Here is a 19,260-nt window from a genome sequence, read left to right as displayed (position 1 = left end):
AAGCCTTGGGAATGTCTTGGACCAGTCAATGGGAGGAAAAAGCCTTTTAATCTAGAGGTCACCGCTTAGGGTAGCAGTTGATGGCATGTAACTAAGATTTAGTTTAGGATGGCACATAACTAAACTTGAGATTTGAAGTCAAATGACAGTTACCTCAGTTACTGGCTTTGGGACGTTATTTAAATTCTTTAAGCCTTTGTTTCCTTGCTCATGGAAACAAAAATAAAATTAGCAAAGCCAGACTTCTATGGATAAAATGTAACAAATGTTTTAGAAACTGGAATTCTACAATAAATTATCTTCATTTTAAAAACAAAACCTTAATACAATTTGCTATTGTATTTGAGATTACTTTACTCTATAACTCAGTTTTATCACCAAGGGAACTCCATGAGGATAAAAACAAAATTTAAAAAAAGAATAACTCTGTAGAACCTTATAAGACTTCAGAGTAAAAATCCAAATTTGTATTCATCTTTTGTATTCCTGCTGTTTCCTGCTACTTTTTAGCCCCATAATCTAATCTGAACATTTATTAAAATTGAAAGGTTTTAACTTTGGGTGCTTAATTTAAAATGGTGTTTGATTCCTTTATTTATCACAGAGATGAGCTCAAGTTATGACATATAACATGATAACAGAAACTCCTTACTCTTTTTATTATTATAATATTTTTTTATTTTAAAGAGAAAAAACAGTAAAAATGACACAAAATTTCAAAACAAAATGATAGAAAATTAACAATAGTTATTATACTGCATGTTGTTATCTTCAAAGTTATTGGTCAGATTACCAGATATAGGAATGCAAATTGATTAAACAATACAAGCACTAACTGTTCCTTTCAATGAACTAATAACTTGTCCAAAAGTTTAAAGAATTTGAAACAATGAAGGACCAATTTTATTCTAAAAGTTAGAAAAAAACTTGCCAGTCAAATAATCTGGAAGTATTAATGATTTGGATGAAATAATGAAGTAGGATTCAAAATTACAAGTGGAAAGTGCTAGAGGCTTTTAGTCCTTTATAGTGCTAAATATGAAATGGAATAATTAAACATTGAAAAAGGTACAATATCATTAGGAAAACATGGATCATCAAGATGTTTTATTGTTACTTCCCTGGGCACAAATAAGTAGAATGGGAAAAGAATTTATCTGCTTATATATTATTGTCCTTACACCTGTAAGTCCTCTAAGAAAAAACTTTACTCATAAATTTTTGTTAGTGGAAAACTATCACAGCAATATCACTTTATAAAAACTATTAATGCTATCTAATATACATCCTAGGAGCAGAATGCATTACACTTTTAATGTATAAATATTATCTAATACTCTGCAAACACCAATTTCCCAAAATTAAAAATATGCACAATTACAGTGCCTAACCAAATATTTAAAAGAATAGAAAACCAATGCTAAAATTGCACACTGATACTTTCTGGTTAAATGAGAACAAAGAAAACCAAATTCTTTAAAGCCCAAATTATTATCTTCCTTTTTTTTTTTTTTTAAAGAAATAACCATTCTAACTTAAAACTACAATTATATTTATTCTAAAGTCAGACTTTCATGAAAATTACGGTTAACAGCTGATATTTCTGTTATATGTCTATTATTTCCTCAAATACAGCAAGATTGACACTTGCTATCTACAGTAATCGTGTTCTATGAAGATGCTATTAATAAAAATTTGTGCACACTGAACTTGTGTTTTTAGAGGGAATACCAGGTTAGGCTTCTGTGAGCTTCAACTCCCAACATTTTTGTCAAGTGATTCACACTTTGTCTTATGTGAGCTTATATTTAAAGGCTCCTAAATTATTCTGTTGTGTTTACTCATTAGCATTAAACTCACAGCTAACAACTCAGGCCTTGACAAAGCTTTCTTGTCAACAAATACTTTTGCTGAAAGGAACAGTCTTCTTGAATTTAGGAAAATCAGACAGTACTGCAACCTATATTCAGGCCACTTTAAACAGTGAAATCAACAAAAACACACAAAACTGGAATGACCACACCTCTGAAAAACTGTGCAAGGGGCCATTTGTTTAGACTAAGAGGCCTGAAAAAAAAATGGCAAAGTACCAACCTGCTTGACCTCAGCAGCTGGCAATACCCTCAACCTACAACTCAAAAGTCTGAGCCACTGTGCATATGTCTACAAAAGCAATGTGCGTATTGATTTGGGCATTATAAAATTGTAGCAACTAGATAAATTCAGAAATACAGAATCCACAACAATAAACAATGAGGATTTACTGTATATTATTCTCCTTTCAGGGGAGGAGGCAAGTGCGAGGAAGTTAACTGGCTTAAATGTAATGCATTCTGCTCCTAGGATGTATATTAGATAGCATTAATAGTTTTTATAAAGTGATATCGCTGTGATAGTTTTCCACTAACAAAAATTTATGAGTAAAGTTTTTTCTTAGAGGACTTACAGGTGTAAGGACAATAATATATAAGCAGATAAATTCTGAGTGGCAGAGTGGGAATTTGAACCCAAGTCTACTTAGTTTTCTAAAGGCTATACATTTTACACTAAAATACGGCTTCCTGGAATGCAAGATAAGCCTTGCTCTAAAATGCAAGGTATGATTGTGAATATGCTGAATGCTTTAAAGCTGCTTTGTGCATTCTAAGATATTTAATATATAAAAATCACAAGATTTTAACAACTTAATATTCCATCTCTCCAAATACAAAGCTTTTCCAAGAGACTGAATTTTTCCTTAACTTAGGACTGTTGCATGTATATTCCGTTTTCAACACACACCCACTCAGGTACATCCTTAACTCTCTATCACCTGCTTCTCAAATTGTTGGTTTTGTCTGCACTTTGGTGATCAAATCTCCTCCCTCAATTGTTATTGTCATAATCATATGACCTCAGTTTAGTAAGCTGAATTTCTAAATCCTATTGTTTCACTAACTTATAAATATCCTGTAAAAGTTATTGTTTTGCATGTAAATAAAATATTTTTAAACCAGTACATTTTAAAAGTCCTCACTCAGTAAAAAACTAACAAAGCTAATATTAAAGCACTTACTTCAACGTATATGAAAGTGAGACTCAAAATTTTGGGGTAGGTCAAAATACCATAGTAGAAATACTTCCAATATGCTGATATTACATCATACACTCATCCCACACCAAACACCAGCACACGAAATAAAAAGAATTTAGATGTGTTGTGTATAATATGTACCACCTTCCCACAATGAATGTAATCATTTTGTACTATAAACATGTACTAATAAAAACTAAAAGGAAATGTACGAGAAAAATTAAAAATATTAACAGCATAAGACACTAGCAATCCTAGCAAAACTATGAAAGTCATTACTTCACATGTAAATTATTTTAATTTTTTAAAAAATCAGTTAAGCATATAGGCCCCTTCCTAAAATTCCTTCCTACTATTTGAAGAGCATTCCTAATAGTACCTTTAGGGGAAGGATCATGCCATATTTGAAGCCAAGGAGCCAACACTAACACTTCTACTGGCTAAGGTCTAACTACAGAAGTAAGTTAAACTGTGCCTATGCTGGCTGCTTCACCATTCTGTAGGTTTACGTAGTTGATTAAACTCTCACAAGTACCATATTAAAATGATATCCACTAGACCTAGCAATGTGTTAGCACCTGTCAATAGAATGCAGTCTGATCAGACACCTGAGTTGATTAGGTATGAATAAAATGGTGGCCATCAAGAGGGCGGCATGTCCTTACTGTGGGAGGGCACCCAGGCTTGTACTGTATGAATATGCCTCAATTCAGACCATTTTCAGCTCTGTAGCAGCTGATCATTAAATTTCTGTAAAAGCAGAAGAATCCAATCCTCTAATTACTTTTTCCAAACCAAATACACTTTGTTGATACTCTCTTAATCCAGCTCTATGCCGCCCAGTATCACTGCAGAATAAAAACAAAATGCTTCTTTCTTTTCTCTCTCTGAAAACTAAGGAACCATTTCCAACCTGTAACAGAGGTGACAAAGTGGTTTTTGGTAGAGTTGCTGTCATAGCATAGACAATCTTGAAAATTTTTTGAAAACTGAGAGTGACATCTACGCCAAGGTTTATAACTTGAATGACTACAACCAAATAGATTACAGGAATCCTAAAAGATTTAAGCAGCTTTCCCAGTGACATAATTGAGATGAGAATTCAGATATCCTCCATTTTGTTAAAACCAAACATCTAAGTAAATGCTGGCCATTCTCTACTCATATTTAATATATTACATTTTTCTTACAATAAATCACATAATCATTTAATAGACAAACAAAAAGGTAGTTATTTTGGACAGATTAGGATGTATGCCAAACGGCAAAACTTTTGACTATTTCAGAGGGAGAAGGGATTGTAGGGTGAGAGGGGCAATGCTTTTGGCTTTGTTTTCAATATCAACAAGTTTGTTTAACCTGACTGGTGTAAAGTTGCAACTCTGTAGTTGTGTCCTAAATTTCAAAATGAAGACATTAGACTCACTGAACATTCACTGTAATAACAAATTCGAATCAACTTCTAGTGAACTTTCTTTGAGAAAAGCCAACTGAACTGATTCACTAAACAAGTAAAACAGAATGTGATACTTTAAAATAAACTTTCAACAATTTAAATGACATATTAACGTCATCAATGAAATGGAAGAAATCTACAAGACAAACACTACCTATTTAATGTGCATAAATAATGGTTATTTAAAGTTTTATTTACTCAATAAAAGATACACAAACATTAGCGGGAGTTCTTACTCTACTTTCCACTTAATGTGTGAGAACTTTTACAACATTCCTAGTCATTAACTCAATCAAAGTAAAACACATACTATAGTCTGTAGTCTCTATACATACATCAAGATTTTTTTTTTTTTTTTTTTTGGTTTTTCTCCGGTACCGGGAACCGAACTCACGACCTTGCGCTCGCCAGGCAGGCGCTTTGCCGCTAAGCTAAATCCCCAGCCCTACATCAAGATTTTAAAGACATTTTCTACCATTTAAAGACATTTCTCAAATTTCATGCAAATTATTTTGTTTCTGTAATAAGTGCTTAATAAAGTCCACGATCATCTGCTACTAAAATACTTCAGCAGACAGACTCTTATTCTCCCTTTTGAAGCAGATATAACATAACACCTTTGTTAGCTTTCTCAACTGGCACTTTCCTAACTAAAACTCTACATGAATATATTATTTATGTAATACAAATGTCCTCATAGTCTAAAATAGTATATCCTTTAAAATGTATTAAACAACTGCTCTTATAAAATGTACACTTTATCACTTCATGTCATCTTTTTTACTTCTCAGATGTTTTATTATATATTAAGATTATGAATGAAACTCAGTACTTTTCAGAAATAATGGAACAACCTATATATTAAATCAAAGACATTCTTCTAGCCCAGATATATTCCTAATCATGTCTACCACTTCATGTAAGCCTTCCTTTTGCCCTGAGATCTTATTACTTCTTTATATATAGGTAAGCAGCCCAATTCCCAAAGCACAACTTAACTCAAAGTTATTAACTCAAAACCATTAAGGTAGCTCTGGCTACCTCTGCAAAGCCTAGAATCTCAGCATACTAATGCAGTTTCTGAATTTCAGGGCTACAGTTTTTTAAAGAGAAACTTGTACTATACAGAAATATTTAGTAACCCCTCTTGCTTCCTACCTCACAGAAGTATATGCATCAATGGATCGAACACTGTCATTTTAGGTGATTGAACCACTGATGCTGTTATGTGCTTATATAACATTTAGTCACTTTTCCTAGTTTTAGAGGAAGAAAAGGATCACAAAAATGAGAGAGATAGGAGGAAAGGGATCCCAAATCCACAGCTACATAAAAGGAGTGTTACAGAATGCAATAAATGACAGAATAAAGCTTCAAAATGGAGATCTGTTAGTACCCAAAGACAGGGATTAACCCTATGCAGAAGCCACAGAATTTCCTGACTCTCTTCAAAAGTTACAGCAATACATAAAAACATATTTTAAGAAGTTGTTATTTTTTTTGAAGCTAGTGAGTATTTCTAACTGAAATAGCACTGAACATCAGAAATAAATTATTCTCAGTCAATAAACATCCTTTAAAAGAATTAAAATACACAAACATCACTCTGCTCCCTGTCAAAATGAAAGGCCCTCACAAGAATGCTGTAAGACTGAACCTAGAAAGTTACAACATTCAAGATAAGAACATTGGGCTGGGGATTTAGCTCAGCGGCAAAAGCGCCTGCCTGGCAAGCGCAAGGTCGTGAGTTCGGTTCCCGGTACCGGAGAAAAACCAAAAAAAAAAAAAAAAAAAAAAGATAAGAACATACAAATAACCACTGAAGAATTTTTTTCTTATTCTATTAAAAATCAACATCCATTTGCTTTCTGTTGTAAATGCACAATTTTTTTTTGCAAATGGTTTTACATTAGGCTTTGCAGTGAAGTAGATTACAATAGCATTAAGCTTTAGAAAAAGGAAAATCACAAGAAATTCTAGGACAACGAAAACAATGGAAAAGTAACTTATACTAATCTCTATAATTTTTAGAAACTGCATGGCAAGCAAAAGAATTAAAGAAATAAGCCCAGTATATGAAACTCCAGTGTATGAAATTCCAAGTGTGAGAAGACAATGAAATCAAGGTTGAAAATCCAAAGTAAAAGCTAAATGTCCCAGTGATGCCATCACAAACATCTAATTTGGCATATCATAAAAATTACAGTTACGGATTAGTAGATTCTGTGATTCTACATAACTATTACTTAAAAATTATCATTTTTTTGGCTACTTTCAAAACTAATATGCTGGGTGTGGTGGTGCACACTCAGGAGGCTGCAGGCGGGAAGACTGCTGTTGAGTTCAAGGCCAACCTCGCCTACATAGCAATAGCCTGTCTCCAAAACAAACAAACCAATCCAAAACGAACAAAAAAATTCCTAAAATGCAAGTTATAAGTGTATTTACATACTAAAAATATAGTTCATCCTAAGATAAAATGCTGAATTTACATAATCAAACAGCAATCAAATTCTATCATAAACTTTTCTTAAGCAGAATTCAAGTATCAATTATGACATCTGATTTATGAATATCAAGAGTCTGTGACTGACCACCAAACTCAGTCTAACATCCAAAATTCCCCAAACTAGAAACACATGCTGAGTGTTCTTATTTAGAAGTATATTAAAAGTTGAAACATTTGTGGAAAATTTTCTGATCTGATTAGAACAATCATCACAGTAAAATGTAAATTTTAGATCTGCATAACAGATTTGGTGTGACAGGTGAGAGATTTTTATATATATGCAGGCAATAATTTCCCTTTTTAAAATGAAAGACCTTACCTATGTACTTAATCTCTGGAAAACACTAAAAAAGACAATATATCTCCTAATTAATAATAGAACTTGAAATTTCGAATTTGTCCCTAGAGAGTATAAACTGAATTTAACAGGCACACTCTGTTTTAAAAACTGTTAAAGCAAACTGGCCTCTTCAATAACCTACAAGCCTACCACCATTTTCTTTTGTTTTTCTTGCCTGTAAGGATTTACATTTCTGTAGTGTTAAAAGTGAAAACTGTGTATTTTTTAGTATTTGTACAATCCTGCTTTTTATAATACCTTAGTCTTATAGAAAAGTGAGTTTTTCAGAGAATTCTCATTAAAGCAGTCTAATATCTTTTTAATTTTCTCATATTTAGGTCACTCTCCCTAGATTCTATTATTAGAAATAACAATAAAAGTATCTTTTTAAAATTTATATTATTTGCTTAGAGCAAATCTTCAGAAGTAGCACTATCAGATCAAAGGGTACTATACTTTTTTTAAATTTTTGAGATAGGGTTTCACTAAATTATGAACTTCCTCAAGTTGGGCACAAACTTGTGATCTTCCTGCCTCAGCCTCCCAGGCACTAGGATTACAGGCTTTTGTTACTATCCCTAGCTTTATTCCTTTATTATTTAATGGAAAATCTTTAATGGGGGCTTTCTATGAGCATTAATTTGTCTAATTAATATTTATAGAAATGCTTTAGTATAACTATCTTTTATAGTTAGCAAATTTTATCACACAGAATAAAAATTATATTGATATTTAAAATTCCATGGCACGCTGAATATCCACTTAAAGAGGGAAAACTTAATAGAAAAGAATGAATGTAGCTGAGTGTGGTGGTAGATGCCTCTAATCCTGGCTGCTCAGGACCTGAGGTGGAAGGATAGTTTGAGGACCACCTAGGCAATTTAGCACCAAAAAAAGGGGAAGAAAATGAATTTGCTAGTCTGATTATGAGATTACTTACAAACTTATTATTTAATGATTCTTTCAGGGTCCATCATTCCTCAACAAAAACAAAGCAAAAACAACAAAGACTCTCTGTCTAGCCATTCCCCAGCTCCAGATAAAAGTCCACCACGCTATGTCTGGCACATTGCAGCAATTCTTTCAGGTGCTGCGACTTGTAAAACCTCTACAGCTGAAATTTCATTTAAACTTAGATGAGAGAGGGGAAGAAGGAGAGATTATTAAAGACGATGACAGCCATCTGTGCTCCTACACAACAAGGTGAGAAATGAGGATGCAGAATTCATTAGAAAAATAACAAAGGTCAAGCTAGATGAAAAACTTCAAAGCTGTGCTCTAAATGGACAGATCACTAAAAAATATCATATAGACAGCTAGTTTGCACCTGTAGGATATAGCTTTAGTCTTATTTATATTCTAAGAGAGTAATAAAATGACTTAGTTATACATCTTCTATTCTTTCATTTTAGTCACTTTTCTACAAAACCCACCTTTATACAAGGGTGAGTTGCCTGTGAGGAATTAATGCCAAAGATAATGCTGAAGCAGTCACAAACTGGATCTCTGCTTTTTAAAAATTGGTGGTGCTGGGGACTGAAGTCAGGGCACCTCCTGCCCGTGAAGCTGATGCTCTACCCTAAGCTACCTTCCCAACCTCTCATAACTGTTTTTTCCGAAGTTTTCTTTCTATCTTTTATGACTATTAATTAGTACACGTTTGCAGAACACAGTGATTCCTTTTCTCAAGGGAGTGGGGACATGTGCACAGCACATTTTAATTCGTGTTCTCATCCCCTCTCTTCCCTTTTCTTTCCCTCCCCTCCTTCCATGTCTCGATCCCATTCACTTTGCAAAAGATCGGTCCCCCTTTCTCCTATTATCTTTTATTTTGCTCTTTATTTACATTCTGGGTTTCTCATGTAAGAGAAGCCATGAGATATTTAAGATGTGTGTCTGATTTATTTCACTTAACATTATGGTCTTGAGGTGCATCCATTTCCCTACAACTAATTCAAGTTTACCTTTCTTTATGGCAGAGCAGTACCCAAATGTGTGTAAATACCACTTTTTAAAAAATCCGTTCGGGGCTGGGGATTTAGCTCAGCGGCAAAGTGCCTGCCTGGCAAGCGCTAGGTCGTGAGTTCGGTTCCCGGTACCGGAGAAAAACCAAAATAAATAAATAAATAAATAAAAAATCCGTTCATCTGCTGATGGACACATAGTTGCTTCTACGATTTAGCTATTATAAACTGTGCTGCTAAACATGGGTATGCATGTGTAACTATAGAATGATGTCTTTAACTCTTTCAGGAAGATATGGGGAAATGACTTGGTCAAATGGAATTTCTTTCTTTCTTTCTTTCTTTTTTTTGGTACTGGGAAGCAAACGCATGACCTTGTGCTTTCCAGGCAGGCACTGTGCTGCTGAGCTATATCCCCAGCTCAAATGGAATTTCTACCTTTACTTTTCTGAGGAATCTCCACACTGATTTCCATAATGGTTGTACTAGCTTACATTTCTACCAACAATATAGAAGGGTTTCTTTTCCCAAAAGTTTTGCCAGCATTTGTTTTTTTTTTTTTGATGGTGGTCATTCTTTCTGGAGAAAGATGGAAAGTGTTGCTTTAATTTGCATTTCTCTGATGACCGAAGGTGTTGAACATTTTTTCATATATTTATTATATATTTGTATTTCTTCTAAGAAGTGTTTACTTCAGCTGCCCATTTTCTGATTGGGAGTTATTCTGAAGAGTCTTATTTCTTTTAGTTCTTTGTATATTCTACATATCAGTTCTCCGTTCAAGGAATAGGTGGCAAAAATGAACTTTTCCTATCTGTAGCTCCTATTTTTGTAAACTTTAACATAAATATTATCCTGTAAAATATCTGTAAAATAAATATAGTAAGTCTGGATGGCTATTTCAGCACTATAATTATGGCCTGTTCTCAGAATCTTCATGTTTAAGTCCATTAACTGTAGCAAATATGCTACACATACATAATCAGGAAGACCTATTCACCAATTAAGACAAAACACTTAAATGGAAACTTCCAACAAACTTGAATGCAACAAGTCAAAAACTCTTTGAATTCTTTTTTGTTAATTTGTTTAATTTCCTAAATGAATTAACTACTTATAGAGAAAACAGATAAAAATTCCTCTTGAATTTATTTGGTTTATAGACAATCTCATAAAAAGTATTTTTATGTTTCTTAATAGTTAATCTAGTAAATATTTTGTCTAACCTTGAGCAAACTAGTATCTAGGTTCAAACACCAGACCTAGTTTTGATTTTTGTTTTTATTTTTGTTATTTTTGAGACAGGGTCTCCCTATGTCAGGTTGGTCTTGGACTCACTGTGTAGCCAGTCTGGCCTCAAACCCACGGTGACCCTCTTGCCTCACCCTACTGAGTGCTGGGATTACAGGCATGTACCATCACACCTGGGCAGACCTAGTTTTAATAAGCCATGAATCTTTCCAACTAACTTTGAAAGCATTAGTCTATTTCACCTTTCTTTAACATACATGATTTTCAGACAGCTATGAATAGTTCTGAAACATTTTTAAAAATCAAACTGAGAGGTACTACGCTAAGAACAATATGGAAACTGTGAGAAATTCATATACTGTACTAGGAAAGAAGGTACTAGAGTTCTTGCTTTTTTTATATACTCCAGGATTATTTAAATTCTCTCAAACCTTGAACTTACTTCTCTTTGAACTCTATATTAGAAAATATGAAGATATGAACTTCAATAAGAGCTTCATCCATCCTTTATCCTAAAAGAGCCACTGATATTAGAGGATGTTATTCACCACTGTGAGAATCACCATGTAGCACACTATTAAGTCAGCTTGAGCTCATCAGTGATTCTATAAAAATGACATGGCCAAGCCATTAAAATGACAAAGCTCACATTTCCTGAAGAAGGTAGATTTTATGGAAATGAATCATATTGCCTGTATATGTAATGGAATGCCAGTTCAGCATATTTTCAAGAACTAGACTGAAAGTTAAATGATAAACATCATGATATTCAAAATTTTATATGATTTTGTTATTACTGAGACCTCATTATTAGGAAAAATCTATCTCTTCTTATAACCACTGGCCGAGTTTCTGGCATATATACATGGTATAAAAAAAAACTAATCAAGCTGGGGTGTGACTCAGTGGTAGAGCACTTGGCTAGCATGCAAAAGCCCATAGGTTCAATCCCCAGTACTGTCAAACAAACAGAAAACAAACAATTCATACTCAAGGAGCCATTTTAAGTGAGTTTTTTAAACATTTGAGGCTCAGTGAGACTTACCACAGACTTGTAAGGGAAAAGTATGTTCAAAAATAGACATAAAGAGAAACTCTTTTTCCTAAGTAAAATGGTCAGTCAATCCAATTACTTATCATACTTCTCATGACCAGAGGGACTAATAAAGAGATGAATGAGAACTGCTAGTCACAGCACTTAGCTGGACCTGATATCGGTGGAGACCAACACCACAAGAAATGGAAACACACTTAAAAAGGGCATAAACACCAGTTGCAGATGGAAACACTTTTACAAACCAAATCAACTTTAAAATAGATTAAATTAATAATACAATTAGGATCTGATACATCAAGCATTCTACTGTAAAACTTTCAAAGCACAAAGCCAGAGATCAGTTTTTTAAAAATGAATTTTAATCCATCATTTGCTTCTTACAAAGAAAATTTCAACAGATATACTCAATATTCTTATAACTTTTTATTTTGAAGTAATTATAGTCACAGGAGGCTGCAAAGAAGTATATAAGGAAGTCCCATGCACCATTCCTCCAGGGTTCAGTGTTAACATATTATACAACTCTAGCAGAGTAACAACAGAATGACCACACAATCCACAGCAATTACATATGTGTGTGTGGAGATCTATGCATTTTCAACACACAGGTAGCCTTGCATATCATAACCACTCTGATCACTTCAGCTAAATCATCACAAGACTCCTCATGTAATTCTTCTGTAGTCACCAACCTTTTCTAACAATTCGTGAATTGAAACAGGTCAAAATGCTGCCCTTTTTTAGCTATCACATCAAAAGATGTTTTAGCTATTATGAACTAGAAAATAAACCAGCATGAGCATTCTTTTTCATAATGTTTCAATTTAAGAAAATCCCAGATTAAGAAAACCACACAAGTGACCAGCAGGAGGGTAGACAGCACCTGTGAAGAGGTGGTGTTTGCTAACAAGGTGACTGCTGCCATGGTTTTAGTGTAGATGAAGTGAAACAGCTGCTGCAGTCATCCCAGACCAGGTAGGATGAGGCAGGCTAAATTTCCCAACAACTATCTAAAAATACCAGAGTAGCTAAAAGAGCAAAAGGATGTTAGGAAGGTAATGTTTTATAAATAGTAAAAGGTAAGCAAGAAACTATTTCCATTTCATTGACCTAACAGGTGATGTATTTAAAACATGAGTATGTTAAGTTAAATCTATCATTTAATAGTCATATTGATTGGTTAGGCTTAAAAATCTGCAATGTATTCCATTTATGCTTCATTAGTACATTTGGCATTAGAGAAGAAAAGGTTTTAAAAGCAGAACTTATCTGTGGACACTTACCAAGAACATCTAAATAACACTATTAACATGAGTTTTTCAAAATATAGAAACTAGTAAGAAATAGGAAGATTAGCGTAAATTCCTTAAATAATTAAGAATAGTAATGACCATGAAAAGCAAACTAGCCTAGTTAATTCATTTGGTTAATTCTCCCAAATCTAGTACTTACAGTCAAACTTGAGAACCCAGCATCCATTGAGAATCCCGAGCATACACTTGAGAGTACTCTGGGCTTCATCACCAGGAATAATGACGTGAGTTACTACGATGTGAAAAAAAAAAAGCAGTAAGCAAGACAGATACGAACCTCAATAATTCTATAACTAGCCTGCTTTTTATAACTACTTGGCCTATTTCATTAACATATCTGAATTTTCCTCAAAGATAACAATTTTTACCCTGTTGTAAAACATTTCTTTTGTTTAGTATCCTTCTCCAACCTGACCCTCAACAGAAAAAAATCAGAGCACTACCATATATCTCTTAAAGCCACATTAACACCAATTTTCTGCTGTCTTCAAATAACTAAGGAATTATGGCATTACACTGCACTACTACTTGTTATTAGCAAACTCATAAATTTGTTCTTCTGATATACTGTTCTGTCTTAAAATATGTACAAGGCTTTAAACTTTACATTTCCTAACTACATTGTTTATAAATAAATAGTTTATTACTGTAAACTATTTTAGATTACAAGATACCAAAATATATAGCTACATCCCAATAGTTAAAACATACATAAATTATCAAAAGTAGTTATCCAAAGAGATTACTTATTTAAAACTTTTTTTTTTTTACAAAAAAAAAATTCAAAATTTCTCACCGGTACTGTCAAACTCCGAGCACTTTTTAATTTTAAGCATTGCGGCTAGCTCTCCAAGCATTTTCTGTTGTTCTGAAGAAAGCCCGCTGCCTATAAGCACAGGAGGTCCATCTCTACGCTGACTGGCATTCACCTGTTAGTGAAAAGGTGAAACCACAATGGCAAAATATAAACAAAAATCCAAAGATAAGAAGGAGACACAGAACAGACCTTCACTTGATAGAAGACCAAATTTCATTACCTAGCTTACCTTACTTAATAATTCTCAATAACATATGTAATTTGCATTAAGAACTTCAAAAATCAAGGCATTTTAATAACTTAATTTCTATTTCTGTTTTCCTCCAAAGAAAAGATAAATTCAACATTACTGACCATTAGAAAAATGCAAATTAAAACAACTTTGCAATTCCATCTTTCCTCAGAAAGAATGGCCATCATCAAGAAGTCAAATAATAAACGCTGGTGAGGATGCAGGGAAAAAGGAACCCTGCTACACTGTTGGTGAGAATGTAAACATGTACAACTACTATGGAAATCAGTATGGAGATTCCTCAAAAAACTGAAACAAAATATTCCATTTAATCCAGCTATTTCCCTTCTGGGTATCTTCCTAAAAAAGATCAAGACATCATACTACAATGATACATGTAGTAAAACATTTCTTGTTTAAATGTAGTAAAACATTTCATGTTTATAACACCACGAATCATGCTAGCTGGCTAAGTCTTGAAAGAAGCCTGTATGTGCATCAACAGATGAACGAATTAATAAAAAGTGGTACTTACAACAATGAAGTACTACTCTATCATAAAAAAGGTATACTTGAGTCATTCGTAGGAAAATGGATGCACCTTTATACCACAATGCTAAATAAATCAGACACATGAAATTTAAATATCACATGATTTCTCTTATGAGAGGCTCAAAATATAAATTAAAAGCAAAATAGAAGATAGAAAAAATGAAGGAGGGAAATATATCTCTCTCATATGGGAAGGGGATCAAGAGATGAAGGGATGGTTGAGGGAAGGAAGGAAAAGGGATGAGAAAAGAATTAAGATATGTTATAAATAGGTCAACTCTCTACAAGGGATGTAAACAGGTACTGCAAACATGAACTAATTATAAAAACAGAAAACATAAATTAGATTATCTATACCTAGGGCACCTTGTTTCCTTGGTGCCAAACTGGATCTCTGTAGGTTTTTATAATTTCGTTCTGTCACTAGCAAGCCTTCTGTCACCAAGTAACCCAAAACATCCATTTAAAATGACCAACTGCCCCTGCCCCACAACTTATGGCAACACAGTTAAACTTGAACTTGGTCTGTTTAAGTTTATATAAAAAGTCAAAGTATATTGTGGCTTCTAAAATGGGGCTGATTCCAAAGAAATAAAAAATAATTATTACCAAAAAGTAACCTCTCAAAACCAAGGCTAAAATAGACAAGAGAATTCAAAAGTTAGGAAGTTAAACCAATGAATAGTGAGAAATCTATGCCACACATGAAAAAGGGCAAAGTGCTTTTATAAAAATCAGTATTTTTGCTCTAATATCATCTAGACTCAGAAATTACAAGAGGCAAAAAAGACTAAGAGAAGATCCTAGTGGATTGCACAAAGATTGTAAGTGGAAGATTCAAATAAACAATGACACGGTGGCTGTAAGAGGAGCTAAAAGAAATTTAATAAAGGGAACTGAGAGCTGGCCAAAAGTTATCTGACAAACGAGAAGTTAATGATCCAGTGAGGAAGAAAAGGTAAATCAGCACTACTGTATTAAAGGGAAAATGCCAAATGCAATGTGAACACGTACAGTGGCTATGAGAGCTTTCAAAGGCTCAACACAAGAAAAACAAGGAGGCACAACCACCAGTTTAGAACTAGGTTGGAGAAAATTTTTTCAACCTTTACATATCAAAATAGTGACAACTTATTAGTCTCACACTACACATGCATCACATTTAAATTGTTGAGTACATCTGTGAACAGGCTGAGTAACTCATTCACTCAAAATATATTGAGTCTATTAAAACATTTTTAAAAAGACTCATAAAAAGAGAATTAAAAACTTGGTAAATTATAGTATTTAGCACTTAAAAGTTCAACTACCTAAATTAAAGGTTCTGGCAGCAGATGTGTTTACTGGATGTGTTACACATTCCCATACACATATTTATAATCACATTTCTTATACATGCATTTTTCCTGGCCACTAAATTATAAGATGATGTAACTACATTCAGTGTACTTTTGAATTGTTCCATTACTCTACTATGGTAATATTAAAAAAAGTTATGTTAAAAATTCTTAGCCATACAAGTATCATAAAATAGCTCTACAAAGAACACATTACTTCTCAATTTATACAACTCCACTTCAGCTAAATTAGTTCTTTGCACAAAATACAAAAGATATAATTTCTAAATATAGCACATGATGCTATTTGTACCAACCAAGGAAAGCACCAAAGTGGGTCATGCATTTTCCTATCATAGTTTTTAAAATGTGCGTAAAAAAACAGAAACTGGCACTAATTTCTTAGCGTTAAGGAAGGTTATAATAAAACAGAGCAAACAGCTGCCAAGCCCCATGTCTAATTTGGGGCAGGGCAGCGTGGGGGTTGGGGAGTAAGTTCAGTTGGAAAAGAGTTCTCAGAACCACAAGGCTTTAAAGAGGTTCAAAGAAATATCCCAAGGGTTCAATGCCTTGATGTTATAGAGATTAGATATTACATTTATCATAATTAAATAAATTCTCAAATAAAATTCACTGTGGTACTTTTTCTTAGATTAAATTACTAATTATTCCTATTTAACAAGTTTATCAAAAATGAGGTTAAAAAATCTGGAGAGAATAGAAACGGTAACAGACTGCTCAAAATGGATCATGGGCAGAGACATCCCTCAATGAACACAGCCAGCAGCTTTATAGATCTTTGAGATCAGAAGCTGCCTCTCAAATTCAAAGCAGTGCCTTCCAATAGCCAGTAACCTTTACTTGAAACAAACAATTCTAGATGGGAAGCAAAAGATCTCAAACCCCACCCACTTATCACCCCTGCTTCAGGATGTCCCTGAAGCAGCTCCACAGTACAGCTTGGGAAGCACTGAAGGCTTCTGGACTCGGCTATCAAGCATCTGTTCTCGTCGCAGAAGCAAGCATGCGCCACAACAGGTTCTCTGGCACTCATGTGCACGGTTAACATATGTGCACTTATTGAGCTCTCAGTATTTACCAGACACTGTTCTTGAGGTCACAGCTACTAATGTAAATGAATGAGTTAGTCTCAACCTTCATGGCATTTCTATTCTAGTTAAGAGGGAAAAAATCCCAACAAAATAAGAATAGCTGAAGTCAGACAATCAGTGGTACAATAAAAGAGCAGGGGCAGGTGTGAGCAGCACTGAAAGCTGCTGTTTATTAGACAGTGGTGCATTGGATCTGGGGGCTGTGAGGATGCAGGCCATGGGGACATCTGGCCCTCCACACCCATTCCTGACACAAAACTCCTGTAGTTAAATGTGTGAGGACATGAGTGAGCACACTTGGTGGAACTGACACCCAGCCAGGCTGCCCATGAGTGAGCACACTTGGTGGAACTGACACCCAGCCAGGCTGCCCATGTGGAAAAGTCTGGGAGTGGCAACAGGAGGCAGAGCCCAGAGCTTCTCTCTTAAGGACTGTACACAAAGAAACAACCCTACAACTCACAAAGACTGGTTACCATTCATTAGCTTTTCTTAGCTATGTACCAGCCATTAAGACAGTAAATAACGATCCTCACAGGTTTGTCCATATGACATGCAGAAGGTGTAAGTTTCTAACAATTGATAAAAATCCTCCTGTTTTTGAAGGGTATCGTCATCCTCAGACTCCAAAACTTCCACAGAGATAGCTTTACTTCTGACACATTTAAAATAACCTTTCTCCAGCTTTTACATACAAGGAATACTGGCAAATGACAACTTAAATATGCTATGTTCTGCCAGGGGGAGTTCAAGTACAAATGAATAAAATACGTACCAGTTTATAGTTATTAAATATGGCAGAACTGAATAAGAACTGACCTAAGACTTAAGAAATTTGAGTTCTAACTGGTCCATTAAAAAAAAATTTTTTTTTAATGTCTGGTTAATAACCCTGGGCAACGCACAACCTTTCTAGGTCTCAGTTTTCTCATTTGTAAAAGGAGGAAATTAAACTGCTGACTTCTAGGTTCTCTTGTAGTTCATTTCCAAAATTATAATTTGAAGCACATTTATAAGGGTAAAGTCTGAAGCAGAAGGTAAGTGGTTTTCAGTATAAAGGTAAGTAGCCCATGACCACATCAAGTTATAATTGCCTCAGGTGCCCTCCATAACTTTAAACAATGGCATCAATCACTACCCACCACTCTTCCTGGACAGGAAGTCTCCTCAGAATGGCTCTGGTTTTAGCGTATCTTTTTGCACTATCTCAACAATCACTAAGCTACCAACTGAGTCCACCATTCCCCCCTTGCTCTACCTCTCCCTTTATCTCTAACTCCTTGTACCTCTCTCCTCTCCCGTCTAACTCTATCTCTGTGTATATTTCTCAAACCCTTTTTTCCCTATTCCCACATTACTACCACCACCCATAATTCCAGGCCTCACCATATCACTCATGTAAACACAGCAGCCTCCTAGTCAGCCTCTCTCTTCTGACTCCCAATATCCTTCTCACCAGAAGGTGCTCCATTAAATCTAAACTGCCTGATACCTATGACAGAATTCCATACTTTCACAAGTTGATCAAAATCTACTTCTTTGCCCTGAATTCCACTTTAATATACCTATGCTCCTCTTACACTGAACTCTACAGTGACTCAAAATTCTAAGCTCCTTCAATTGTGTCTGCCTTCCCCATGTGTGTAATAGTGAATAGTGTTGGTTGCTCACACAAAATCCATTCCTCACTTCCACCACATTAACAGAAGCTCAACTCTATAGGGCACTGACTCAGGGACGGATCCTCTCTCACCATAGGGTATGTCAAAACCAATCTGTGACCTGTTCTCACTGGTAAGACATAGGGCCCCCAGCAAGGCTCATGGAAAAGACCTAGCGCCTGTCTTTTAGCTGGCCACTTTCACAACTAGAACTGCAGCAATCATCTTATACCACACTAAGGGAGACAAGTAAGGAGACATTTGCCAAATCAAGGATGGCAAAGTAAATGGGTAGAAAGAATTGGGGTCCTTTGATGAAGAGCTCTTCTGCATTAAAATTTTCTTTAAAATAATAAATTGTCTTTAAGGACTTGAGAATATTTGTGTTAGTCAAAGCCAAAACATTCTATCATATATGGTACTCTGCTAAAAATCTTACCCTTAAAGACAAGACACGTTCTGTCAAATTCCTCCTGACCTTGTCTAAAGTTAGCTTCATCCTTCTCTGCGATTGTACTGAATATTTTAGAGATTTTTTTTTTTTTTTTTTTTTGGTTTTTCTCCGGTACCAGGAACCGAACTCACG

The 19,260-nt window shown here is 34.6% G+C and overlaps 1 protein-coding gene across 1 annotated transcript in view; it reads right to left on the bottom strand.

Annotated features, from left to right (window-relative positions):
* Bard1 (BRCA1 associated RING domain 1) overlaps positions 1–19,260 on the bottom strand; it is a 70,534-nt gene that overhangs the window by 7,155 nt on the left and 44,119 nt on the right. Inside the window, exons 8-9 of the mRNA XM_005396916.2 lie at positions 13,760–13,892; positions 13,103–13,195 (exon numbers count right to left, since the gene is read on the bottom strand). Coding sequence (XP_005396973.1) covers positions 13,103–13,195; positions 13,760–13,892 — 226 coding nt within the window. The remainder of the gene's footprint in view (positions 1–13,102; positions 13,196–13,759; positions 13,893–19,260) is intronic.

This window comes from Chinchilla lanigera, unplaced genomic scaffold (genome assembly GCF_000276665.1).
Source record: "Chinchilla lanigera isolate Chin_1 unplaced genomic scaffold, ChiLan1.0 scaffold00056, whole genome shotgun sequence".
NCBI lineage: Eukaryota > Metazoa > Chordata > Mammalia > Rodentia > Chinchillidae > Chinchilla > Chinchilla lanigera.
This window is presented reverse-complemented; position numbering and strand designations above follow the sequence as displayed.